Genomic DNA, 27,842 nt, shown 5'->3' with positions numbered 1-27,842 from the left:
TTTTTTTTTCCTTCCTTTCTCCCTCTCTCCTTCTCTACCCTCTCCCCCTCTTCTCCCTCTCCCCTCCCTGGCCACTGTCCCCTTTCCCCCTAACTGCGATCCGGTCGCGCGACTAGCTGCGATCTGGTCACGCGACCAGATTGGGCAAAAGGGGGAGGGAGATGGAGAAGAGGGGAGAGAAAAAGCAAAAAAAAAAAAATTGAAAAAACTTCGGCTGCTGGTTCTCTGGCTTCGGGAGGGAAGGTGGAGGGTGAAAGGAAGTAGAGGGGGAGAGTAGAGCAGAGAGGGAGAAGAGGGGAAGAGAAAAAGAAAAAAAAATTTGGGTGTGCAGGCTGCTGGTTCTTCAACGAGGCATAGGTGGCGGGGGAGGGAAGAGGGAGGGGGAAGGAAGAAGAAGAAGAAGAGAGGAAAGAAAAGAAAAAAGAAAGAAAGAAAGAGAAAAAAAAGAGAAAAAAAAAATAAAAGAAAAAAAAATTTGTAGGACCATGGCTGCTGGGGAGGCAGAGGTAAAGGGGGAAGGGGGAGGGGGAAGGAAGAAGAAGAAAAAGAAGAGAGGAAAGAAAAGAAAAGGAAAGAAAGAAAAAGAAAATGAAAAGGAAAAAGAAAGAAAAGGAAAAAAAAGTTTTTGATTTTAAAAAATTTTTCCAAAAACTTCTACAGTGCACTACAGTAAAGTTTTAGACAAACTTCTAAAAAACTCAGGTTCCAAACGGGGCCTAAGATTATTTAGAAACTAGAACTTACAAGTAATTGATTTAACCACTCAAAAGTGTTTATCTATTGTAAATCACTCTGTTTATAGTTTATTAAACATTACTTTAATACTGATTTTTATACTAGGCACTTGTATTAATAATTGATTACACCTAACCTCCAATTTTTTTTAATGTACAAATTTCAATAATTTAACCATTACAATATATTTACCTTATATAATGTGGATTTTGCCATTATTATTATTACTAGTAAAATAAACAAAAACAAAACAAACTACAACAAAATAAAGCAACTCTCTCTTTATGACCTTGACGTAATATATATATATATGTCATGTCAAAAATGGTTACAATTAATGAGAATAACGATTATGAGAAATTACGGAATTTGCTCTTTCAGGGCTATGACTGTAGTGGAAAGGTTGGACCCCCAATCCAGTAAAGGATTAATTTGCAAGTGATACCCTAATTTCATAGTAGCACTGGCACAACGGCTATAAGATTGGATGTATCATTTTCTGATTAGACACGTAGCTGTTAGGATTGCAATTTTTTAAGGAGCCTTTTTTTTTAAAAAATTATTTTTATGCAGTAATTTTGTGGGAAAAAAATAATTAAAAAATATGTAAAAACAAATATTCACACAAAAAAAAGAACATGAAATTTTTAACTAAAAAAATAACAATTCAAACAATCCCTCTAAAGCACTCGTGCAAAAATGTTAAGTGCTAATTCTTTTTTTTATGAAAAGTGAAGCTAATTCGAGAGAGTATAACAAATGTTAGTGTGTATAATGCATGTAATATCTTAGGTGTAATTGAAGTGTTTTAAGGAGTGCCCAAGTGCACTCAATTAGAAAAATCCTTTCTAGTGTCTATCTATATTGCCCAAATTTGTTGAAATTAAAGGTACATGAAATTAATTACCTAACAACAGTGTCGACCACGTCATTACAATGCATACACACTGTTTTTGAAAAACGACATTCACATAGTTATCCACAATTTTTGCATAGCTCATAGAACATGTTTTCTATGTTAATACTCTGAATGTAAGCAAGTATTCGAAAATATTTAACCTAATAAGAATGAAAGAAGGTATAGGTTATAATTATAAATTTAAAAAATTTGTGCAGTAATTAAATTAAATAGAGTAAGTTTACCATACGCATGATTGTATATTCGGATATCCATATTCTCTTTAAATTTGCTATCAACAATGCTTGTGATGTTGTAAAATTACTTGACCTCAACCATGTAACTAACTTTCGAGCACATGTATCATTTTCAAACCTACAATTTTTTGAAATACATGTTGATAAGAGTATGAAACAACATTAAAAGTTTGATGTAGTGTTACTGATGGAACTCACCAACTGCGCAGGTATCGAGCAAAATCAAAATAAGTGAAGCAAAGGAAAGAAACAAGATTCTTTGCTAGAACTGCATAAGTGAAGCCGGAAAATCTTCAGTACTTCAAAGTGATTAATATAATCTATCAACAGGATTAGTTTGGATGAGTTCACGTCACCGAAAATTCACAATGACTAGTTTTGGCTTTGTATGGGAGACTAGGCAAAATAAACATTGCCATAGAATAAATTTTTGGGGTCGATTTCCAATTTTGAAAGAATCTTGTTTCTTTCCTTTGCTTCACTTAACTAAAAAAATAGCAATTCAAACAATCCCTCTAAAGCAAAATAATAGTAGCACCACATAGAGGTTTCTTGTGATACTGGAATTTGCTGTTGCACCACATAAAATCACGGAAAGGCAAAATAATAGTAGTACTTTTTGTGATGTGATATTATTTTAAAAAATTACTTAAAATAATATTATAGTTTTTTTTATGATATGATGTATGTAAAATTAAAAGATAGTTGAAAAATTGTGTTTATGATACAAGTAAGATGATATTTGTAATTTTTTTTCTCAAAATATACTGTCCAAACGGACCAACAAACTAGTGCCTCCGAACCTAGTATTAAGATTTGAGACAGTCGGGCCAAAAAGGAACTTATTGGAATATAGATCAGTGCATATCTACGACAAAGAATCCCAACAAACTACTTCACTAAGATTTGGCTTTACAGCTAAACACCTACAGGAAACTGTAAAGTTTCCTTTTTTAATCTTTATATATGTACCCCCATTTGTACACTAGAATATATATAGTTCTATAGTTTGTCTTTTAAAGTGATGAACAAGTTGGCAGGAAATAATTTTCAGAGTGCTCATCAGTGATAGCGAGAGAACTTATAAAATAGGACAAATTGAACATGCAAGTCTTGAAAACAATGCCCGGTGGAGAGATCCTCATCCAGAAAAAGAATCAGTTTTATACGTTAAGCATTTCAACTGTGCCCAATATAATGCTTATCTGAACTATATATAAGCCTGAGATTAAAGGAATCCCACCACGTACAATTTAAGTATATTTTAGCTCAAAAAATTCAAGTATATGTTAATACGTAGGTTTTCCCTTTTGTTAATTTTTGTAAATGCTGTGTTCATTCAGCTTAGAAACTCTTTCCTTCATATCAAATAAGAGTACTAATACTTCCCATTAAATCAGGAAAAAACTTTTAATTAACTACTACTATATTGTACTGCAATGAATCCTTTATTTATTTTTATTTTTTTTTTGCAGCCAAGTTTGATTCACTTATCCTCTTGCTGGTTGTTGAGCCTACATCTCCAGAGTACTACTGATCTAGTTGTCGAGAATTTGAAACAAAATAGTTATTGCGAGTCTTTTTTTTTTTTGCTGTTTTTCATGTAATTTAATTACTAAAAGTGCCTCCAGCTAATATGTAATTTTTTTTTCATTTTCTACCAAACAAAATGGAACTGTATTACGAGTTCTCCAACTATAAACACTTCTCAGGTCTCTGACCCTTCTTTAGTTTGGCTTGTATTATGGGGACAATTATGAACTTCCACGTTAGTAGATATACCAATCGGAAATAATAATTTAGAAGGGGAAAAAATGGAAAAGGAAAAAAAAAGTAGGGACTAGAACAATTGAAGAAAAGTTGGATTCACAATTTCTTCAAAACGACTTACAAAAGCTGCCTACTGAAAACATACAATTGTCAGCAAAACTCCTGTGCTAAGTAAGTGCACATATTAGTATTATGAATGACTACGTAGAACTAATCCATTAAGCTAATCTAAAATTAATTAAGCACCTTAGTGCCTTACAGCCGTTAATCTACAAGGCCTCTAGAGCAAATCCAAGTGCAAAGTAGTCATAATCAACATAATCAAGAGATTGACATCTACTGTCGTTGCAACCACATGAATGATCCCACCTCCTTTCGTTAGTCATCTCTGGAACTCCAACTTTCACCTTGACCTGCACTGAGGGGGGCTTGACATCTTGATGCAAGCATGGATTCTTTGAATTCATCCGAACCCATGTCTCAATTTCCATGTTTGGTGATTCAAAAACATTTTTCCAGGGAATTTCAGCTCTTCCCAAGATTTTTGATCCACCGGTAAGTCTTCCAAGAATTGGTTTAGTGCTTCTCCATCTCAACTCGAAGACAACGTTCCCTTGCCTCAAGGAGTTGATGGCATCTTCAGTTCCTTGGCACTGCAGTGAAAAAAATTCATCCCAAAACAAATCAGATTTGGATGAGATTTCTTTGGTATTGAGTTGGACTCTTGTGTTGTTTCCTGCTGAAAGATAGCATCTCACAAACAAGTGTCCTGAAGACTTGAACTCAATATTTTTAGCTCTTATGATGCTTAACTCGCATTTAAGGCTAGAGGAACATTGAAAAGAAGCATCCATCATCAGTGTGTGTAGTATGTGTGAGGGACAAAGACAACAAGAGACAAAAATTGAGGATTAAAGCTTCGATGAGGAGAAGCAATGTTTTGGTGGGCTATTTATAGTTGCATCATGCATGGACTTTCTTGATCTGGACAGTAGGGTGAACAAGGGAAAGTGATATACTATAACCTTTCGATGGAATAATAGAGAAATGTTTCCACAGGCCAATAAGATTTAGTTGCCATAAGCATTATCAAATTTGTTGTATTATTATATGCATGAAGCGAATCTACATGTGATTCTGTGAAAGATTAATTAAACATAAGCTCTTCAGATTCTTGAAAGGCTATGTATATTGATTCTTGAAAGGCTATGAACGACTAGTGGATGAAGATTGAGTTGAAATTCTTGGACGGTAAAGTTTAGTGGATTGATCACTTGACTTGCAACTGGAACATTCGATCCAAAGAATTTGACAAATAGACAAAAACACATTTTCATGGGCTGCTGCTACTTTCTGTCCTATTAGTTACTGTGGTACACGACACATGTCCCCAGATAATTGGAACTTGTTCAATTGTTTGATTGTCCTTCCTTGCTATCTTGCTATTATCCTTAGTACCTCAGGAACGATCAGATTGATTGAGGCAAGAATTGCTCAATTCTTTTCTTTCTACCTCATGGTGTGATGGTGACCTCTGTGGGTGAATGAAAATTTGGACTTCTGCTGGTGCCACAATGATTTGATGTCATTGAATTTCAAAATTAAGCACAATTCAAAGCACCAATTTTTCAAGATAACGAAATTTCCAGCACCATTCGGCAATCGCGCCAGTAACTAGCAACTAGCAAACCACTTGTAATCTAGTGGAACAAAAGAAAGTACAAAAGAGAAACAATCACCTCGAAAGCTTTTGCAGGTATCAGGAATCCTATCTTTTTCTTTTCTTTTTTTTTTTCCTTTTGAACATATTATATGGAATAGTTAAAATGTCATTGCAGCTTAGAAAATTAATTCGTAATTGATTCCAAGGATTTATTATATGCTGAATGTGTCGCATTTCCCAGCTGATTATGTATGCTTCTCAACAACCTGGCCCACAATTCGCTGGGGCAATTCCAATATTTCAATCAAAGGTAACTATTACTTACACTTCTTTCATGAGATAATTTCAGAAACCTCTCTTGAAGTTTTTTATAATATCACTCAACTCTTTTAATATTTTTTAAAATTTCACTTACTTCCCCTGTCAATTTGAGAAGACTAAATATTCCTATCAAAAGTCACAAATTGATAATATTACCCTTGCTCTTAATAGCTTTTTAACCAAAAAACAAAACAAAATTTTTAAATCAAAAAATGTAGATTTAAAAAAAATAAATTGCTATCTAATAATGGTCCATATTTTTATATATCAAAGTCATGGTGTGACAATAAAGAATGTGAGTAAATTAAATCTAGTCAAAGTCAACCACATAGAAGGATTTTGGTGAGCAATTGACACATTAAAAAATTTCGTGAACAATTATACGAAAGTCGAGAAATTTTTTTAGAAAATATGATTTAATACATGATTTAGTTTAAGTTGCACTAAAAACTAAAATAAAAACTAAAATAGTCTCTTCATATGTGTAGTTTGTAATATAAATCCTACTTATAGGAAAAAACTTTATAAATAATTCCAAATTTAAAAAATAATCAAAAAATGATCTGATGAGCATCAAATATATATTTAGGAATATCCTTTTTTTTTTAAACGTTATACATTATATTAGATAATAATTATTATATATCTATAAGATTACTTGTTATTGCATTTGTAACCGCTCATATTTTCATCTTATTACTTTTTATAACCTCATTTTATTTTTTATTCTTATTATAAACTTCATAAGTAGGATGACATAAGGGTAAACCAAAGTTTTTATTTTTCTTGCATTTCCTCTTTAGGGGGTAAAATGTTACAAGAAATGTCAATTCAAAGGAAGCATGTGAGATTTTAAAAATCTAAGACGCTGAGTGATGTTCAACAAAACGTTAGCGGAGGTTTCTAAAATTGCCCCTTCATTTATTGCCCTAGTCACTATATTTTCTAGTAATTATGCATCCGTATTTCGTGAAAACTAAGTGAATTCTCATTCTTCCAAGTCCATGCAAGCATTATTTCCTCCTTTGAAGATGAAAAGCTCATAATTGCCAAGGAAAGAAGAGAATCCGGAAGGAAAGCTGAATATGTATAATGTGTAACTAATTTCTTCTCTAGAACTACTGTACTATAAATAAAATTTGCAGTAGCTTACCAAGGAAAACAAGGAACTAGAGCAAGGCACAAGATCGCATAAAGGCAAAAACATTGTGCTTAACAACGTAGTGTTAACTGTTAAGAACAAAAAAAAGAGAGGTAATAGGATTGACACGGTCAGGGACAAAAAGCAGCGTATTAGAATATAGATCAGTGCATATCTACTAGATAAGGATCCCAACAAGCTCGTTCACTGAGATTTGGCTTTACAGCACAAGAACCCACAGGACATCAAAAGGCTTCATTCTTTATTTACCCTTTACACGATAGAATATTGTTCGATTTCAAGTGATCAACAAGTTGGAAGGAAACAAACGCTTTTTTCAAAGTGCTCAACTGCTTATCAGTGATAGCGAGAGGACTTACATAAAGTATAACAAATTAACTATGTAAGATTGGCAAATGATGCCAATGGAGCGAGCCTCACCTAGAAAAAAGAATCAATCTTATCCATTAAATACGGAGCCAGATAACAAAAACTAGCAGCATCACTTACCAATACTCATCTCAGATAACAATGACCTTAGACTAAAGGAAGCCCAGGTACAATCTAACTAAATCTCAGATTCCTTCCCGTACAAACCTTTTATCTTGCTTACAATTTAAAGTACCTAATTGCTAAACCATTTCCATCCCTGCTATCTCACAGGCAGATCCTTCCAAGGAAAAGATACTAATAAAGTAAGAGATGCATGCAAGAGATTGAGTCGATCAACAACCCAAAGAAATTCAAGACAAACAATCTGTCTAGAGATCTAAAATATGCAACAGCTGTAGAACTGTGCGTGTGCATGTCTGTAATATCCACGTAGATGAGTGTGCCTGGTGGCTACTTATTTAACTAAGAAAAGTAGCCTAGTTCCTTCAATCAGGCTCAATCTGGAACACTTTTCAAGCCTTGCAACCAAAATACAAGAAGATAACTGAGGTTCACGACTCGAGACCAATGGTAACAATCGAAAACTAAAGTATTTCATAGCTAAAATGAAAAATTAAAAGAAATTGGCAAATAGATGACACCTATCTTCCCCATTACTTATATTGATAGGGGCTCATCAAAATGATTAGTCGTCAAATTTTTACAACCAAATGATAGACCAATCATAGCAAGTAGTAAAGCCTATGCATAATTCTTCTATGTTACAATTAATAATGAAATGCTTGTATAATTCTAAACCTAGTTTTCTAAACTCGATATCAACTAATAATAAGTGTGCCCTTTAAAAAACCTATTTTGCCTCGAACGAATCTGATAGGAGTACCTATTATCTTCATGTGCACCTTTCGCATCATCACCATGTTGTAGAAAATTTACCAACCTAGTGGAAGCATTATGAACTTGTACCAACCTCACTGGCCACGTCCATTTACAGCATTTAATCGGAACCAGCAAAGGGCAATGACAGAAAGCAACGTTCTCTCATTGCTCAATGGAACGAAGCTCCCACTTGCCCTCACCATCAATCAAACGTAATTCCCGCGAATGGAATTGTATCAATGCAGGTCGCTGCCAGCACAGAGCAGAGTACATGAAAGAGTAATCAAAAGGAAAGGATAAAAATGAAGCTTAAAAGGAGAAATAAAAAGATGTCATCCAAAAGCAAGATCAACATATTTCCAATGAAAGTTATTAAAGCGGAATTCTAATTATCATAGTTAAAGGCTTATGCTGCAACCCTACTTTAACTTCTTCAACAAGCTAATACCATTTCTTAGTCTTAGCCTGTTCCATTTGGGTAACTTTAGATCCTTGGGGATTTTCTGTTTATCCACTCTTCATTGAGCGAGGAAAAGAAAAGAATAACCACTACTCACCTGTGATGATGTAACAACTGTGATTCCCATTTCATTTGCAAGCCTATAAAGATGCTCTTCAACGTCAACACTTGTAGCACTGTAATTTGCACAGAAAATTACTATGAGATGATCACAAGTTTCTTTGTCACAAGAAAAGAATATAACAAATTCTTTCAGCTTACTTGGTGCACTCGTCAAGTATTCCAAATTGTGGCTTGTGAAAAAATAAGCGTGCCTTGTAACAGAAAAAGCAATGTCAAAAACAAAGCAATAACCCAAAAACAAGTACAGATAGACGAATCAAAAGCGGGCTTAGTGAACGTTATTAATTATGGATTAGTCCCTGTTTCAGCTCACCATGCCCAATCTCTGCTGTTCACCGAGGGATAAGATGTCTTCCCAATTCTGGTTAGCATCCCAGCCACCTTCCCTTTCCAGAAGATAGACTAGTTTAATGTTTTCGAGTATAGATTTTAAATGTTCATCCAAAATTTTAGCAGTTCCCACAAGCTTTTGACCTGGCATTCAAAATAACTATGTTATCAAGAAGCAAGAATGCAGCACGTAAGAATGAAGCTGATGACTTTAGGAGAATGATGGATAGAAGTGACTTGAGACTTAGTATACAACATCTGGGAAGGATTTACAGGAAGGAGGTATGCATGCTATCAGCTCTTAATTTCGAGTATCCACAAGCATATTAAATGAAGCCCATCCGTCTCCTTCTGACAAAAACCTCAAGCCTAATCAATTAAAATTTAACTAGTTATGCCAACCCCATATCTAACCACAGATTGGTCTTCCTGATCTTAGTTTAAGAATTTACAAAATATACTCAAAAATAAGATTGTAGTAGCCAACATAATTAGTAACACTAAGCAACACTAATTATCCTCCTACTTATCCTTTCAAATAAAATTTTCTCAACCCACCTCACAAGTATGGATTTTTTACTATTTGATAAAACAGTTAGAATTCAATGATATGACAGCCTCTACAAAAGCTGGCCCCAATTATTTTCTGCTAATCTAGCTTTAACTAGCACTTTTATACACATTGAACTTACTATCATGAAATATATGATACCATAACAATACCTTTGACACATTCCTAATTTGTTCCCCACAGCCAAAGTTAATTTCTGAGTATCACATTTGGATAGGACTGTCAGACTACAAATGTATAGCTGGTTTCTGAAAACTTTTACCACCAAAGAAGCAGAAGAAATCCAACCTAAAATTGCAGGTTGGGTGGCAGGCATGGCATAGTGACCTCTGTTAACTATCACTACCAATCATACAGAATACAAGCCAAAAAGATAAGCTACTAATGTGTAGTTCAATAACTCATTCAATCACCTTTATCTATTGAGTATAAAACCCTTCTTTCTGCCTCCTCTTGTGATAGAGGATATATGATTTGATCTCTTAGGGTTCCCAAGCATGTATATGGGCGCTGAGGAACATAGAAGATACTGCAACCAGATCTAGAGTTGACCTGTTGAGTTGGTTTAACCAGCTTTCCACTAACAACCGGCCAAAGACCTCGAAGAACTCTGAAGACGGAACTTTTCCCACTTCCATTTGGACCTTCAAAAATTTTAAGAGACAGCAAGTGAAAAAAACCTTCTTGGTATATACATCCAGATGCAATCACAATAGAGCAATCCACCAACCAGTAACAAGAAGGCTTTTGCCCGCCACAATGTCACAGTTCAACTGCCTAGCCATCACTTTTTGTGCTGGAGTAATTATATCTACCCCGGAGAAAGAAATGATATCATCTGACAGAGGTTCTGTCTCTAGAGATGGCAATGAAGAGCTCGAAAAAGATTCCTCTGCATGAAGACCGACTTTGTCATAAAACATCGATAATCCTTTACATAACCCAGAGACAGCAGAAATAGAATAATACAAAAATCGACCAATGCTAAGCACTTGGATTTGACAACTGGCTCATAAACCTGCCACTAAATGCTAACAGCCATCTCATGGAAGTCCCTCAGTGGATAATAGCCTGATGTTTCAGACTATGTTTCAGACTTAAACAGCAAGGGACATCTGTTTTCAAGACATGCATGTAACAAAGTAATGCCAAATAATTCATCTACTCATATGTCATTTACATACTCAGAGCTAAAAGATTTTTTCCATTTTTTGAGGTAACTAACTTGCTTAAATATTATTCAGGGTAGAAAAGGCTAGGTGGCATTTAATATTATCAACTGGCAAAATTAAACAAACGAACGACTCTAGCAAGATAGAACAAATGAAAATCACTACACATTTGAGAACAATCATGAAAAATTTTCAAATAGTTTGCACCACATGTTCTTATTTCAACTGCTGCACTATGAGCAAGATGATGCCAAGATCATGAAAGCTGACAAAAAGAATAAACACACACCGTCTTGAGCAGTATCTAAAAGCTTTTCCAGCTCAAATATTCGATTGATGCCACCAGAAAGCTCAAGGAACTTTCTATGAAGCTCAAGAATGTCACCAAAAGCTAAAAAGCTCTGAGACACAACTGACGCTAAGAACCGCAATGCATGTGCCAACTCTCCTGTAAAATACATATGATATTATATCAAAATTCCTCCTATATATCTAATTATAGGATTTCAAGGGTATCACCAAAATATTATCACCTTGGGTCGCAGTCAAGGCTCGGTCACCCTTGTGTTCCAGAGCGTACAACAGGCTTAATCCCCAAGTCACATTATGTGGAAGTTGCTTTGTAATAAAGTCATCCAGTACACCAAACAGCCATTTCTTCCTAAGAAGCAATGCTGAATGGTAAAGAAGTTCCCTGAATCTCGATTCAACCATCTGAGGAGGACAAGGGACATTTAAGGATCAGCAGAGGCTAGGCTACTGTGTCCATGAAAGAACGCAGCAAGCACATCAGGCAGGAGCACATTGTGGAACAAACAACAAACAACTCTGATAAAAAGCTTTGCAAGTACCTTGAAAATTAGCAAAAAAAATGATAATAGGAGGCAAAATTGAAATATTTAAACCAACTTGAGTATTTCTTAAAGGACCCCAAGTCAATAAGATTCGCTAGCTATCTCCAAGCCTACATATAGCTTCTCTAGCCACGGTGCTTCACAAAGGATGAAACTTTGACAAAAAGAAGTCGAAGGAGGCCAAACAAGGTGGTAAAGAGGTCAAAAAAGCTAACAATTAAAGTTTATAATAGCAAGATGGATAAGATGTTTTGAAAGATAACAGTTTACAAGAGAAACAGGATATCACAAAAGAAATGTCCCGTGTAAGAAAGAGAAAGTCTTCAGGTACCACTCTGTAATATAGACAAAAAGTTCTCTCAATTAGATACCCTTCAAGCACAATATTCATCATACTAGGATTCACATCACACAATGACCAACTCTCATAGGGCACCAGGGAAATTTAAACTTTTAACCAGTTCTTCCCTCTTAGCATCAGATCTTTTACAGGAATAAATGAAGGAAACTGCATTCATATTAATGAAAAATTAAGTGATCAGCTAAATTTGCAAAGGCAACTCATGCATCAGGGATTCCATATTCTCACCCAAACATAAGTTGGTAAGAGGAGAATTTACATATAATTTAACTACGTTGAAACCACACACTGAACTCCAGAAAAATGTCTGATATAATATCAAACAAAGCAATTACCTCCTTTTCTCGAGCACCACCCCCAAAGAAAGCAACAGATTCAGCATGTGTACGAAGTCTCTCATGCATGAACCTAATGAACAAATTCAAAATTATAATACAACTCACAATTAAAGCTAATTTATGAGAGACATGTATGTGAAAGCAGAAAATAAGTCATCGAGTGACCTGAAGGTTCCTTCCAACTGTTGCTCTTTACTTGCCAGGTCACCAAAATCAGGAGTCACAATCCTTAGGAAACCCAAACCCAATAACATATAAGCATATAGAATAGCAACTCCTCTTCTACCAGTTAATAGCTTCATTCTCCACGTGAACCTGAAACATTTCTTTAATTCATCAAGTTCTTGCAGGAACATTTCATTAATAAAGTACAATGCCTTGCATGTACTTACCACAAAATGTCGACAGTAGGCTTTACCATGCCAGTAACTAAGCCAGACAGGTCAGTCGTTAATTTCTCTAGATCTTGTGTTAATCTTTGATCTGCATCAATGTTCTTGCAGGACATGTGAAACACCTGCAAAGTTTCTTTTGAGTCATTTTCACCCACTTATGGAGCATCAAACTTCTGAACAATAAGACAGAAGCAAGCTATATTATCCCAAGATCTATGATGCATGACAGGGTAGAGACTAGAACCACACGAGAAAAGGAAGATCAGAACCTTCAACAGCTAGATAAAACCTTGACTTTGTAAAAGATCTACTGAAATGAAATATTGTTTCTTGAGCATAACAGAATAATTGCAGGCAGTAAAAAGGTTGATACCAAACTAAAATCCATCCAACCATCATGTCTAAGTCAAATATCATCAATGATTACAGGCCATGATGTCATAATTGCTCACCCTGGCCCATTCAAAGTTATAGAAATAGAGATAGACAGGATTGAGTAGACTTGCAGAAATGAGACCATTATGCCACATACTGATGAGTGAGTTGTTGTGTTCAAACTCAAGATGGCTCAATCCCGTAAACATGTTACCGATTAAAAGAAGCACCCCGTACGAACTTCACTCAGATACAACTAAAAGAAGAACACATCATTTTGATAGCAAAGGAAATCTGTGAGATATGTCATAATGGCAAATCAAACAGATGAAAGGGACAGAATCAAAATGCCAGCAACTTCAAAGTTTTGAGCACTGAAACTTGAAGTTTTGGCTATTTACCGAAAGTTTAATGGCGAAAGAACAGAATATGGTTGGATAAAACCTCCAAGTCCCAAAAGGACATCAGTAGATGCTGGAAATATGTTAGATAATTCTAAGTGTTGATTGGCTCAAATGAAACTGATAAAGTTAACTTCGTTACCTTATAATATGCATTCTTCCTCAAGTAATTCTTTAACAAATGCTTGGTCAAGCGTATTCTCCACCCAAGAGCCAGCATTGACGTCAAGTGCCTATAGACAAAAGACACAATTCAGGAAGGCCATTACCTCTTTAAAGCTATTGATAAAATAGTTATCTTCTAGAACTCTTTACAAAATGACCAAAAAATATAGCATAAAAGTTTAGACACTGCAATATTTATCCTTTCAAAGGGTCCCAAGTGAACAGCAAAAAGGATGGCTTGCCAGATCAAATTATTCAGTGGACTCTTCTGATAATTTAAAAAAAAATTACAGATTTCTCCTAATGCAAAATGTGAACTCAGAGAGTAGTCCACTTACTAGAACAGTACACTATTGAGCATGGCATTTGTATTTCTCTTCCTCTACCGCAGCAGTACTAATGTTTGTACTATGTGGCTTAACTAAATAGGTTCTTACAACCATTTTGCACAGATGACAAAGAATTAAAGAAAATGGGAAGCATATTTAAAGACTGAAAGTTAATAGTGCCTGCATATCCTTTCTTGTACCTATTAAAAGAAGGGTCCATTAATCCTAAGCATTTCCAGAAGGATTTCTTCGAAATAAAAATTAAAGAGCTCCCCCACCCTCTCAAGCTATTAAGAGAAAACCAAACATGAATTGCAACAATAGTATCAACATTAACCTATACCGAGCACCAAACAAGCAGGTAGAACTACTGCCCACCAAAAGAAAACTAGTCAAGAGTACCAAGCCTCTTTATGTTTTATTTGACCCCCAAAAAAAAAATCCAAGATTGCCTTGTCACCGACTGTAAGTTCAAAATTTACCATGAAATTATCCAGTTTTTCTTAACTAAGAAGAAAAATAGCAATTGCACCATGTGATTAGAAGCCCATAAAGGACGTAAAGATACCTTAGAGATGGTGCAATAAAAGAAGATGCTGCACTTTGGAGGATGCTGACACCAATCAACCGAATGAAGGATGCCTTATCTTGCTCCAACACATACTTAACAGTTGTCCCTGTAAATAACGGTTTCTCAAAGTTAAGCAACATGTCCTAGTCTCCCCTTTTATTGGTGCAATAACACAAAAACAGAAGACACAGAAACAAACATAGCAAAGTAGCAACAGGAGATGTGATGCAGCTAAATAGAACCAAAAAAGGAAATAATAACCATTCAAAGAGGCAATGCGATCAGAAATCCAAGTTCTAGATACCACAAGCACAGCAACTGCAAGAAGCTGTATCCCCTGTTTATCAAGCAACGTGGGAACCTACACCAGGGAAAAATTATAGAAAGATGAAAAACAAGCTGGTCAGTGAAAGCAATTAGAGAAAATATATTCATTTGTAGGATAACAATGAATATACATATAGGAAGAGTGAATGCAAAGAAAAACTCCTCGTTGATGTCAGGGAAAAACATGCTACCATGTTTTCCAGCAAGTTCATTATAACCATCAGGAGGTCATAAGAACCACTTGCAAAAGCAGAAAATATGAAATTAGAATAGTAGAGCATTACCTAAACCAATTTAAACATTTTACTTTCAAATTTTTTGTTTTTGTTTTTATTTTACAGGTCTTTTAGGGGCTAGGATCCTAGTCCGTCATTAAATGACAAGCCACAGAGATTCAGTCATTTTAAAGCAAGCTTTCCAGCTTAGCTATTAAATAAATCCTGACCAATTTCAAATCATGTTTGCAGTTTCAAGAGCTTCTTTCAAAAGAATACACACAGCAAATTTAATATTTTAACAGCATAAAATATGGGCATCCACATCCCACCAAACTCGCTAATCTGCTCTTTCATGTATCTGAGCCGGGAATAATCAATAGCTATCAGTTACACAACTTCTCAGTACATCATTGTTTTTTCCACATTAACATGCTCATCCATGTCAAATGGTGTTAGAAGCCAATTTTGATGCCACATGCGCAGAGCACTTGTAGAATCCAAACCTCCAAGTCAACGCCTTTGGAAACTAACTAAATGTCGCTCTCTCCCGCACTTTTAGGATAGAAAATGTGTTTAAAGTAAGTTATAGCAACTAATCTAAAGCCTACATATCAGGCTAATAACAAACTGTAGTAACTAATACAAGGCAAGCATATCAGGCTACCAATCATCACAGCAAAACTTTTCTAACCAAATGCAGTCCATTTCCATGAAAACGATAGGTATTTCAACACGTTAAGAAACTGCAAGAGAGCAAATTCACCACACCCCTCCCCCGAATCACAAGAAAAAATAAAAAGTGAAGACATATTCCAATAACAAAGTAGCACATGATACTTTTTCATGGCAGGCAAAGAAGCTTCACTCACCAGAACTTTAGACATAGCAGCTACTCTACGAGGCAATGCTGTAGGAACAATTTGCAGTTGCGGAAAGAGAGGGAGTGGGCACTTATCCTCAATTGGAGATGCTGCTAACAGCTCAGGAAAATATGATTGAGACTTTGAATCCGAAAATGCTGAATCCTAAAAAGAAAAAAAGGAAGTTAACATGGTATAAATTAAAACTCAGACCAGTAAATAATAACATACAAGAGGCTAAAACTCAAAGACCTTTCTTTTGTTGGCAAAAGCACGTTGAACTGTCATTGCATCACTTTGGCGGTCTGTTTCAGAGTGCTTCTGCTTATTGAACTCAGATTCAGCAAGAGCTGGAGAATCTGCCCTGTAGAATTCATTTAACACCGATAAGCAAAATTCTAGAAACAAACCAAAACCTTGCATGGAGAAATATTTGTCAACTTTGCTACCTCTTATAGTGAACGCTCCAGCCTCCTTCACCATCCAAAGACAAGACTACATCATGGAATGCAACCAGTGCAGGACGATGTGATATTGTTATACACGACGTTCCCATGTCTTGAACTTTAGCACAGAAGCGTTCTTCCATATCAGTTGTCACAGCACTGGTACACTCATCAAGAATAGCAAATTTGGGTTTATGGTAAAAGAGTCTAGCCATTCCCAACCTTTGTTGCTCCCCTAGAGATAATTCATCACCCCAGTTTACCTCTTTCTCAGGCGGGTATCTATCCAACAGATATTCAAGATCAACCTGAAGAATGAAGAAAGATTGCACTTGATCAAAACCCAAATAAAATTCTTCAAATCAACAATTATCAGATGATTAAATAACCTTACAGAAGATCACCTCACGCATGGTTTAAACAAACTCTTACATTTTTCAGTAGATCAACCATTCCATCACGTGTCAGAGTTTCAACCTCTTGGTCTGTAGTAAGAGGATAGATTAACTGGTCTCGTAAAGTTCCGACAGCTGTGTATGGTCGTTGTGGCACATAGAAGATTTCTTTATTAAGATCAGAACCAACTCCAGGTTTAACAATATGTCCTGACACTAGCGGCCAGAGGCCTCCTAAAACTCGGAAAAGTGAGCTCTTGCCACTACCATTTGGTCCTTCATGTAAAACAATTAGGAGTTATAAATTTCAAACATAAGCAGCTCCAAATGGTAGCATTAAGAATCCCAAAATGCAAATTTTCTAAGAAGGCATGATATCACAACTAAGTAGCAGAGGAAGAAGGGATCCGTATATAACATAGAAAGTGGCTACCAAAGAGATTATCATCAACTCAAATATCCACCTATTAACTGATTCGGAAAGTATAGAAGTACAAACTATAGAAAAGATATAATTCGAGAGGTCATTCATGTAGAATAACAGTGTGTAAAAGTCAAAATATAAGCAGACTCTAAAGGGTAACATTCAGAAGTCAGAAATGCAACTTCTCAGAAGTTGCATGAAATGACGACCAAGTAGCAGAGCAAGAAGGGATCCACATAAGTTAGTAACTCACCAACATATAGAAAACCATTAGCCCAAAATTCCAAATGCTGAACTGATTTCGAGTATATGAATGTACAAATTATATAAAAGCTATCGTTTGAGTGATACAAATAAAGAAAATCCACTATCAAGTGAGCTCTAAAAGACCAATTCATTGGCAAAAAATTCCAGGACTATTCAAGCATTCTGACTGGGAGACAGAGATACCTAACCTTGCTTTTAATTATACTTGTTACAGAAAGAATAGATTTTGAACCAGCAGTTTTTCAATGTTTATGGAGAGTGATTGAGACTACAATGGCTAGGCGATGTACTGGGTAATCAAGCAGCCAACAACCTTTCACTACAAATTAAAAGAACAATCAAGAATGCAGTCTTTGCTGGACCTCAGCAACGCTCTCTAGGACCCCAGCAGGAAGGCACATTTTAAGGGCCCTAAACCAAGCTTTCTGATACCAAGTGTAAGGAGGACCTCAGTATAAATTCATATGAAACAAAAAGGACGTATCAGCATGCATTGACTAGATTTTAACTTGAATCAGACTGAAATATAGATAATTATATATGCATTCAAATGCAGACATCACAAATCAAGTTTAAAACATTAAATTACTCCTAAAAATAAATTGAACTACAACGATCAAAGGAGACATAAAACCTGATTAACATCTAGTAAAATAAGTGAAGCGAAAAGCAACAGTGATGCCTAAACAAAACTCTAACAGAACAAATGCATATTGCCTCTACCATCTAGAAGTGGGACAACAAAAAGATAAAACATTTAAAGCCAAGGAGTCCTATTCTTTGTACCATTTGAAACATTAGCCAACTACACTATGCTTAAAGAACACAATAAGAGGAAGTCCAACAGGCACTTGAAACAAAATAAAACAGTTTCATCACAAGTACCTGTTATCAAAAGATTAGATCCTGTTTCAACCCTTAGAGACAAGTCCTCCACCAACACATTACCCGTTGGAGTAACAACCTGTAAGTTTTTACGATGCTTGAGGACATAGAAAATATGATTCCAAAGCACCCAAAAAAAAGTATATATGTACCAAAATTACCTTGACATTGTCAAACTCAATATAATTTGCTTCACTAACATAATTCTTGGTCCCATTTGTTTGTGAAGAAGATACATCACGTGGACCAAGTTCTCTAGATATAGCCATCAGTTCATAAATGCGATCTGCATACCCACTGCAAAAATTAGAGGAGCTACTCAGTACATGATTTCTTTTTTCCATGATTTCCAAACACCAAAAGCACAAGCTAAAACCACACCAAGTAAATAATGCAAAAGTTTCATGTCCATGACAACACTACCACATTCAGTTCCTCCCAGTTTCCCCTTCTAGACTAAAATGCAGAATATTGTACTATTACAACTAGCTTATTGTGCTCTTCAACATAACTACGACACCATCATCAAATTCCAATTACAAATGTTGCAGGTGCATGGCAACCAATGCAGCATCATTTTGTCCCCATTTCCCCCTTGTTTCTTTTTTTGCTTTTATTGCAACTAATGTAGTGATTGTTCTTCTATTACTACGAGTCTACCATAGGTCAACAAATGGCACTGTCAAGGATAGAAGGGCTATGAGCTCATCTTGAATTTATTATGTAAGAACTTTTGTACAAAAAGCAAGTTTGAGAGCTGTTTTAGTTATAAAGATTCCCAACTAAGCATAGCAAAAATGCAAAAAACTTAGGCCCCATGCAATCTACAGTCCTGTGTACCCAAACGTAGCAGTAGGCCTATAAAACATGGCTCTTTTTTGAATTTTGTGAAAATGACGCCTACCTTACAAAATTTCAACAAAACATCAAAAACAATTCGTTTTATACCTTAAACGGTTCAACCTTCTTGAACTTATGGAAAGAGTGCCAAGGGACTGGAACAGTGATATTATGACACTTGTATGATATCTTAGATTACTTAACATCTCTGCACGACCTAAAGTTGAAGAGTCAGGTCTTAGTTTTCCCGAAAAGAAGGGCTCAATAATCAGGATAACAGCAACAGTAGCACCAAGATACTTCAATAAGAAGTCCTGAATCATGCCAAACCACCAATGATCATGAAGGACCACACTCATATGGCGAACCAGATTCTTAAACTTCTGTTGAATATGAGAATCTTCTCTATTTTCACCACCATAAAATGCAATGCTTTCGGCATGTGTCCTCAATCGTGAATGCAGCTGCCTATACTCCCCTTCCAATTGTTGTTCTTTGGACATTAGTTTCCCAAATGCAGGCGAAAAGTTTCGTATCATCGCTCCTGCACCCAAGACATAAGCCTGGAAAGTAGCACAGAAACAGTAAACTTCTCCACTTTGGTGATAACTACGAGACTGATGTGAAAGAACACAAGCAGATGAGCTACGAAATGGCTTTAGCAGCAAAGGCATGATCAAATTATACAAGCAAAAAGAGTCTAAACATGACAATTACCAGTATCCAGAAGATGTATTTTGGGCTAGCATATGAGCACAATCGCCAAGCATAAAGTAGACCATCAGTAACAGCAATGAGATCCTCCTGTACAAGGTCACTCAACTCTGAGCAGAACCTTGGAACATCACTAGCAATTCTTTGTTCAGGGTTACTTATCCGACCATCAACATGGGATATCTTGTAGTATACCATATCCTGAAACCCACCAACAATCACAGTAAGCAGCAAAGAAATCAACCTAAGAAACTTATAAACAGGAATGTAGAGATTAAGAAATTAACAGGGAAGAACTGCTCCATTGCAGTCTTCTTGATTCAGTAAAAGATATAACTCCATCTCCTTTAGCTGGTTTGAAGGTTTCAGATAGAACCTGATGGGATTGCAAGCAAATAAAAAGAGAAAGATAAAGCAGAAGCAAAATGTGATTCCCTGATTCTTTAATATATGCAAATACTGCTACCATCCTACATATGGCTGCATCAACAACTTTTTCTAACAAGACACTCAAGTATCTAAACAGATCATGTAAGAAAGACAAAAGTGCACACTTTTTTTTTTTTTTGGTGAGAAGTAAACAAAACATCAGATGACAGATAGTTTATGGAGGGTGGTTACTTTAAAATGATCTGTCAACAGAACTAAGCCCACCTGAAAATATTGATCATGGATGAGCTTTGTCAGTATCTTTCTGAACCGCAAACTTAAGGTCCCTGTTATGTACTTTGAGGTAGAATGCAAAGTTGACTGAAGGAAACATAGCAAGACATTTTCAAAAATAAGACGGAAAAATGTTGGTACACGTCGAAGAAAAGCAGCACGAAATAGGAATCCTTGCACTCTTGCCAATCTGTTACTTGCAGCAGTTCGTAAGACCTGAAATAAATCGAAGCATAACTGATGTTAAAACCGCATGCACCTTTATCTCTGCTTCTAGAAGCCCTAACTTAAAAGAGCCAACAGCAAAAATTGGAAATAGTCACTCGGGTAAAAAGTTACACGTTCTTAAAGATCCAATTAAAAGTTCATAAAAGTTCCAATATACAGTTTTTCTATCAGAGAGGGAACAGATGTTGATAATGTAAATAAATGCAACCTAATTACAACACAGCCCCACAAATACATAGATGTGAGTGTATTTGCTGGAACAGGATGTTGCTAATACATATACAAGCAACTCAATTACACCACAGACAGACAAACACATAGATGTGTCTGCATGCCTATACAAACACACATATTATGTTTTGTATTTGGAAAACATATTACTATACATAGTTATATACTGTCCCTCAGTAGAAGAACAACTCCCAGAAATGCCAACAGTGATCCACCCAGAAACAATAACAATAGCATGGTCAAAAGTAGGAAGAAAATAATTTATTGCTGGGAAGAAAAAATATATTGAAAATGCCCAGTGATGAAATAATGATACATTGATATAGTCAAAATGAAAAGCTCACCACTGTGGTCACCAATGCAAAAAGATCCCTTGCACCCGCTTGTCCCATGCGGGATAAAAGGATTCTAGCTAGCACATGGAGTGACCTCAATCCTCCTTTCTTTTGCCTACTCTTTTTCACAACACTAGATTTCCCATCCTTTTTCTCTGATTGAACTTCGCTGTTAGTCAGTACATCGTAATGACCCAAAGAACTATGCTGTTTAGTAGTGCTTCGCCAGTGCATGTATGCGGCAGCAGTCCCACCAGCGGCAACAATACCAGCTGCAACCAGTAGAGATTTCCTGTAAGAAGATGCCAAAAATGTTAAAGTTATGAAGAGCCAAAAAGGTTAAATCTGCAAAATGAATGAGCAAACCAGTAAAGCGAAGACTGCATCAACAGAGGTATTGCTTAGGAGTTACAAAGTCTGTAGTAGGTTAACTCCAGGAAACATCTCAGTACACAGCTTAAGTTAATAACCACGCTAACCATTTGCCATGTTCCTAAAATCTAAGAAGTTTTACCAATATGTCATAATTCTGATCCCATTTCCACTTCTCACAAACTAATAAATAATATTAAGAAAAATTAGTTCATCAGAAACAACAGCCAGAATCGACATTGGATTCTCACTGAACCCAACACACCACTGCTTAAGAAAATAACCATGAAGCATGCAACCAACAAAAGTACAGAAGAAACGGTGCAGTTTGGCTCACATGGAAAGAATCAGAAACAATAGACTGGTGTAGAAACCTCAAAACAACAGAAGAATCAGATTATAACAAAGAATTGCTAGAAACTGGTCAAAAAAGTATGTGACCACCAGTTATAATATGAAAAGTTAAACTAGGAATTGCTTATTATTTTTATAAAGAGCTTCAATCCAGATGTGGCCATCATCTTTATGAGACAATGCACAACACTCAGGGATTGTACGAGTTAAACTATGTAAAAATCATCTCTGAAGGTAGTCAATGGTACAATAAAGACTTCCCTTTCGGACCTTTAAATACTTTATTTGACATTGCATCTGATATATGCACTAGCAGCATTTGAGGGCAAAATTACTCATGGAAGCATCTTCAAACTGTTGTGTCTATCAAGTTGCTTTTGCGCCCTTTCAAGCACTAAATTTTGTTTTTATATAGGGTTGCTCGAGTGCCAAGACCTTCTTCCTTTACAGTAAGATGGGAGAGGGAGGATAACGTATTCACAATTGACAGAAAGAGAGTTATCTTCCAATTTCTTGTGTACTGGAAGACCCATTTTAATTCTTTAACCCTCTTTGGTAGGAATATACTTTCAAACATTTCACCTTAAACAAAGGTGCAGCAAGCAATGGTTCTATTAGACAATCGTTAAGACGCACCGTTCAAGTTTTCTTTAAAAGAAAGCTACTCAAAGAAGACCCACTAAAAATTGCGCTACCAGTGGCGAGTATAAAGGTCAAAACCTTGGGAAAAAGTTTCAATTGTCAATACAGAGCCAGTCTTTTAGCTGTGAATATACCCAAGTTCAACTTTAATAGACCAATATCTGAATATACAGCTTATAAATCATTACTCCAGGGGAAAGAAATGTGGGCTGCAGTTTAAAACTTATACATCCACAAGCTTTTTATATTTTTAAAAATGATCAGTAGGCACTTAGTGTATACTCATAAATTTATCCAGGATTTTAAATGACATATTCATTTCAAAACTATAGCACCTTATACTTGAGCAAACTCCTCCATCACTGCAAAGGACCATCCCAATCTGCTCGTTTGATTGTCAACAAGAAGCGTTAGCACCTTCATTCCACTACTCCTCTCACTTCTCAATTTCTTGTACCTCTTGAAGAGGTCTCTGACATTCTCAAGCTACAATCAACCTATCTACAACATGCATATCCTAATGCATCTTTGCTCATTATGCATGTAGCCAGATTCTAGAATAACCAATTCCTGGATGCAAATTTACATCTGGCAAACCGTAATCCTCTCCCATCATGCCAAGTTTCAAGACAACCATGTATAAGGATTTAAATGGAAATTGAAACTCTAGGTCTGTGCTTTTTACTAAATGATTTTTTTGGGTAGCTAGTTTACAATCAAAGCACAGAAGATGACATGAACTATTAACAGAATACGCAAGTAATTAACTTCAGATTGTTCACTAAATTGATGACGCAGTTATGGAGCAAAGCTAACCAGCGGCAGATTGAATCTGCAGAAACACAAATTATGCGCAGATCTTCATGTCTCACGACCAAAGTCAAACTAGTTTTAGCCAAAGCTCAAAAAACAAACACATAAAATTCTTATATTTTGGGCCTCAAGAGTAAAGTTGTAAATAAACATGTAACATTACCAAGTGGTATGCCAATCGGTACCAGGCTTACACCTCTATCAGTCAAAGTCTACTAAAAGATGTACTAATCAGGAAATTAAAGGAACAATGATGAATACAGAACCAACTTTTGAAGACTTAGAACAAAGCAAAGCTCTTCATTCACACATTCGCTACCAGGATCACAACCAGTCAACATTGAATAAGAGTTCTGTGCACTAAAAATGGAATAGCACCATATTCCATACCTTCTTGAGGCCAATAGGCCTCTGCCATGCTCAGTTAACTGTAAAAGCTGAAGAGATGGCATGATTTAGAAATAGACGTTCCTCAACTACAAATTTCAGCAGCAGGGAATAGCAATATGTTGATGCCTTGAGGAATTAAAGCAAACAAAATTGATCAAAATCTGCACAATACGAACTCATGTGAGTAGTCTGGACCTGCAAAAAGAGCAATAAAAATATGTCAAAAGTTGAAGTCAGTAATTCAAGGGAACAAACATACTGGCCAAAAGAATCGATACTGACAGCAAAGAAATACATCAGCTGATACTCTAATAACAGGACTCCCAGATGACGGGTTCTGCAAGTAAATGTTGCGTGCATAATAGTGCTAATACCTACCTTTCAGAGGCCAATGATGCTAGCTGTGCTCCATCAGCTTTAGAGATTAAAGTGTATTCTTCTTAATTTCGAGCATTAAACTGGCTACCCTCTATCATAAATGTCTAAAAGCTGTCCTCAATATAAACTCTGCAAAAGCAATACAGCATTAGAACTCTCTAATTATCATTTTGAAATATTTTGATAGCTGGCATAAATCAAAAGAGAAACTGAGAACAGACAGCAATGCCAACGTACACTTCAAGGGAACAGAATATAGATGGTACACCAAGTTTATCTGATTAATTTGCTCTCAGAAAATCCAAAGTGACGCTAATTTGTGAAAACAAGTTCAACAAAAACCTCACCCAACCAATTCAGTTAATTGGAATTTAAAATCTGAAAAAATGAGCCAGGCGAACTAAGCAGCAAAACTAAATTCAACATCTGGTTTCTTCTTCACCCAATACACGACCATTTAGAAGAAAGAAGGAATATCTTGCAAGAAAAGTTTAATCGGCAATGCAATGTTCTACAATAATCTTACATGTTTCACGAGACAATATTTGTAGATTTAGGCACCATCTGTTTTGAAAGAATAGGAGGAAAGGAATGGAAAGGAAAAAGAGGGATAAACTTTTTGTGCTTGGAATGATTTTTGAGGAGTGAAAGCAAGGGATAAGATTACACCATTACTCAAGTTTCATTCCTGTTCAAGAGTGGACAGAAATGAAGGTATGTGTAACCATTTTGCTGATTAGCCTATAGTATTAATTCCTTTCCTTTCCTATCTGTCCTTTTTCCAAACAACATAGTTAGGTTTCCTTTCTTTTCCTTCCATATCCAATCCAAACAGATATACAGACACTACTTTTTTCACTTCTCTTTCCTTTTTGTTTTTGTGCTAGTATCTTTTTCTTTCCTTTCCTGGTGCCTTGACAAATTAGGGTCAATAGAGATGAGGCAGGCTCCAGACATACAATATTGGAATCCCAAAGATGCCTAGGTTTCATATCGAAACCTGAAATATGCCCTAGATAGTTAGTGCTACCAAATTCTGAAAAATAGAGTTTATGACAGAAGAACTGCTCAGCTTTCTCATGAGAGACAAGAATAGAACAGAATTCCTCAATCACCATTTGAGAGAGTCAGCAGGCAAGATTACGCCGATTCTCTTATTAAAGTGGTAATGGGAAACGGACAAAAAATGAGGCAGGATATTTACATATCCCAGCTGATTAATTTACCCTAGAACACAAGTTGCGGGCTAAGCTCGTATTTCACGAAATTTGACTTTTATTCTGAAATCTACAAGAACCCCTGTATTTGGTAGAGGCTGAAAAGCATAGAACAGTGAACCTCAACATACAGGGATGAACACAGCATGATTAGCAGGTACATATCTCCATAAAAATTAGATGCGTCATGTCAATACTTCATAACCAGGTAAGCTAGGTGGACGCTATACTGCTAATCGACATGATCTGACAACAACTACCACCTATTCAGTTCCAGGAGCAACTAACGGATAAAAAGGAAGAAACCCACTGAATCATACACTCTTCTGTTGGAGAAGAAACAACAGAAAGGACAGGAATACCTGAAAATTCATAGACAAGACAAACTCTATCAGGATTTTTTAGGAGATATAACCATTTTTATTGGCACTACAACAAGAACTTTGAGTAATCTCACCCAGAAGAAAATATCAAGGAAAAAGAAGACCTAACAAGATGCATGATAAGGCGCTGGCAATTGAAAGCCTCAGAAAGTGAACCTACGTGTAACCTTCTTCACACGTTAACACATCTTGCTTGGACCTAAAAATTTCCATGGACACAATTTATGTTTGCCAAGTTAATATTCCTAATTTACACTTGCTAAATAATTCCATACATCTGTGAAAAGTACTCCTATTTTAGCATCACAAAGGGCAGAAAAGTACCACTATGCTTGACTAGGAAAAGGGAAGAACAACTGTAGAAGTATTAGAATCTTGAACATACACATCAGTCGATAAGATGACTAATCAAAAACCCAAAAGGCAAAAACAAAAACGGAATCAAAGATACACTGCCTGCAATTCCCACGAGCTTCTAACGTATTAAATTCTTGAAAGCACAAAACATTTGGCATAACTGTCGGAAAACATAACAAGAAAGTCCACGAGGCGCAATAAATATGCATCCCCTCAATAAAATGAAACTTAATAATAAATAATTCCTCCATTCTCAGAAGGCCGCTGGACGCCACGACAAAAGGGAACTTTACTACAAAATTCGTGACATAAAGTACCTATTCGCCAAGTTCTATCTGAATTTTGAGTGGTGATCATAATTTATGCTGGGCCCATATTTTTCCTTAAACCTCCCATTCCATGTGGCCAATAGTAATGAAAGTAAACAAAAATAAAAATAATGAATTAACCAGTAAGCTTCTCAAACCACTTCCATGCCTTGCTACGAACAATTAAAACAAATTAATCAAATTCACAAAAAAAACATAAATTATTCATAAATGACAAAAGTAATCAAATTCACGGATCCAAAAAATGCATCATGTAATCCTATAACGATCCTGTCCTCATATTATCTACCTTAAAAGAGCTCGTTTCAAAACTAAAAACCTGAAATTTCAATCGCCTAATCCAAAATTTAACTAAACTCCAACCCAGATTTCTCTTCAATTATTCCCGTAAATCAGTATATAAATGTCTTTCACCAAGCAAAAAAAAAAAAAAAAACAGAAATCACCCACAAAAAAATCCACAACCAAGGAAAAGGGAAAAAAAACTCACTTTTCTTAAATTTCTTGAGTTTTCTAAGCAGCAATTATTACTGTATTTAACTAGAGGCATAAATAAACACATACAAACAGATGAAGGAGCAAGAAATTCAGCTAACCTGATGATCAATGAAGAAGCTTGGAAACGACTGCGTTTCAGCTGAGGAAGAGTAATCAATAATCATATAAGCTGCCAGGAAAAATTCCAATCAGGCAAGAAAGTGAATTGAAGATCTGCCAAGAGTTAAAATTAGAGTCCAAGGAGGAACAGTTGAGCCCTAGAATCTCATATTCCGGTTTTCATAATCTTCATACTATAGTTAATTCTAAGTAATAATGATAATAATATAATTGACTCTGCAAGAATATTTTATTTTAGTTTGTTTATTAAAATCATGAATCAAAATCGTGTGATTTGAACCGGTAGAAGGAGAGAAGGAAGAAAGAAAGAGTACCGGAATAAAATATAAACAAACTTCCCAAGAAAAATGTGGGGCAAGTCGAGAATGAAGGCAGCTAGGCTACTCGTCAAGACGGTGCAGATATTTGATGAGAAGAAGGAAATGACGAATTCGGTAAAGATTTAATTAATCTTGGGGGGAGAGATTAGACAATATACTAGCAGCACGTGTCATATTCGTTCATCTTATGATTTGACTTTTCTTAAAGTTCAACTTTGAAAAGTAAACATTTAGCATTTTCCTCGTCATTTCAATTTAATCAGCAAATTTTATTTTTTTTTTTTACCTTTAAACTCTCCATTCCTCTCTGCACCTTTCCTACTCGAAACTCGGC

General features: G+C 35.8%; 2 protein-coding genes across 2 annotated transcripts; both read right to left on the bottom strand.

Moving 5' to 3' along the window:
• Positions 1–3,929: 3,929 nt before the first annotated feature.
• Positions 3,930–4,514, bottom strand: LOC113776761. The gene has a single exon (XM_027321823.1). It carries the CDS (start codon positions 4,512–4,514, stop codon positions 3,930–3,932), a length of 585 nt encoding a protein of 194 aa, XP_027177624.1.
• A 3,235-nt stretch (positions 4,515–7,749) lies between these two features.
• On the bottom strand, positions 7,750–27,571 carry LOC113777639 (ABC transporter D family member 1). Its single transcript, XM_027322794.1, has 28 exons — positions 27,503–27,571; positions 27,167–27,237; positions 24,285–24,413; positions 23,907–24,101; positions 21,345–21,627; positions 20,533–20,757; positions 19,882–20,079; positions 19,273–19,727; positions 18,486–18,621; positions 18,325–18,403; positions 16,786–17,024; positions 16,357–16,661; positions 16,160–16,271; positions 15,917–16,072; positions 14,764–14,863; positions 14,500–14,608; positions 13,580–13,670; positions 12,659–12,783; positions 12,432–12,581; positions 12,264–12,336; positions 11,247–11,427; positions 11,003–11,161; positions 10,272–10,433; positions 9,955–10,185; positions 8,954–9,114; positions 8,779–8,831; positions 8,615–8,693; positions 7,750–8,306 (listed from the first exon to the last, which is right to left on the bottom strand). The coding sequence occupies exons 4-28, from the start codon at positions 23,966–23,968 to the stop codon at positions 8,220–8,222; spliced, it is 4,011 nt and encodes a 1,336-aa protein (XP_027178595.1). The 5' UTR covers positions 23,969–24,101; positions 24,285–24,413; positions 27,167–27,237; positions 27,503–27,571; the 3' UTR covers positions 7,750–8,219.
• Between the last annotated feature and the right edge of the window lie 271 nt (positions 27,572–27,842).

This window comes from Coffea eugenioides, chromosome 7, assembly GCF_003713205.1.
Source record: "Coffea eugenioides isolate CCC68of chromosome 7, Ceug_1.0, whole genome shotgun sequence".
NCBI classification, from domain to species: Eukaryota; Viridiplantae; Streptophyta; class Magnoliopsida; order Gentianales; family Rubiaceae; genus Coffea; species Coffea eugenioides.
This window is presented reverse-complemented; position numbering and strand designations above follow the sequence as displayed.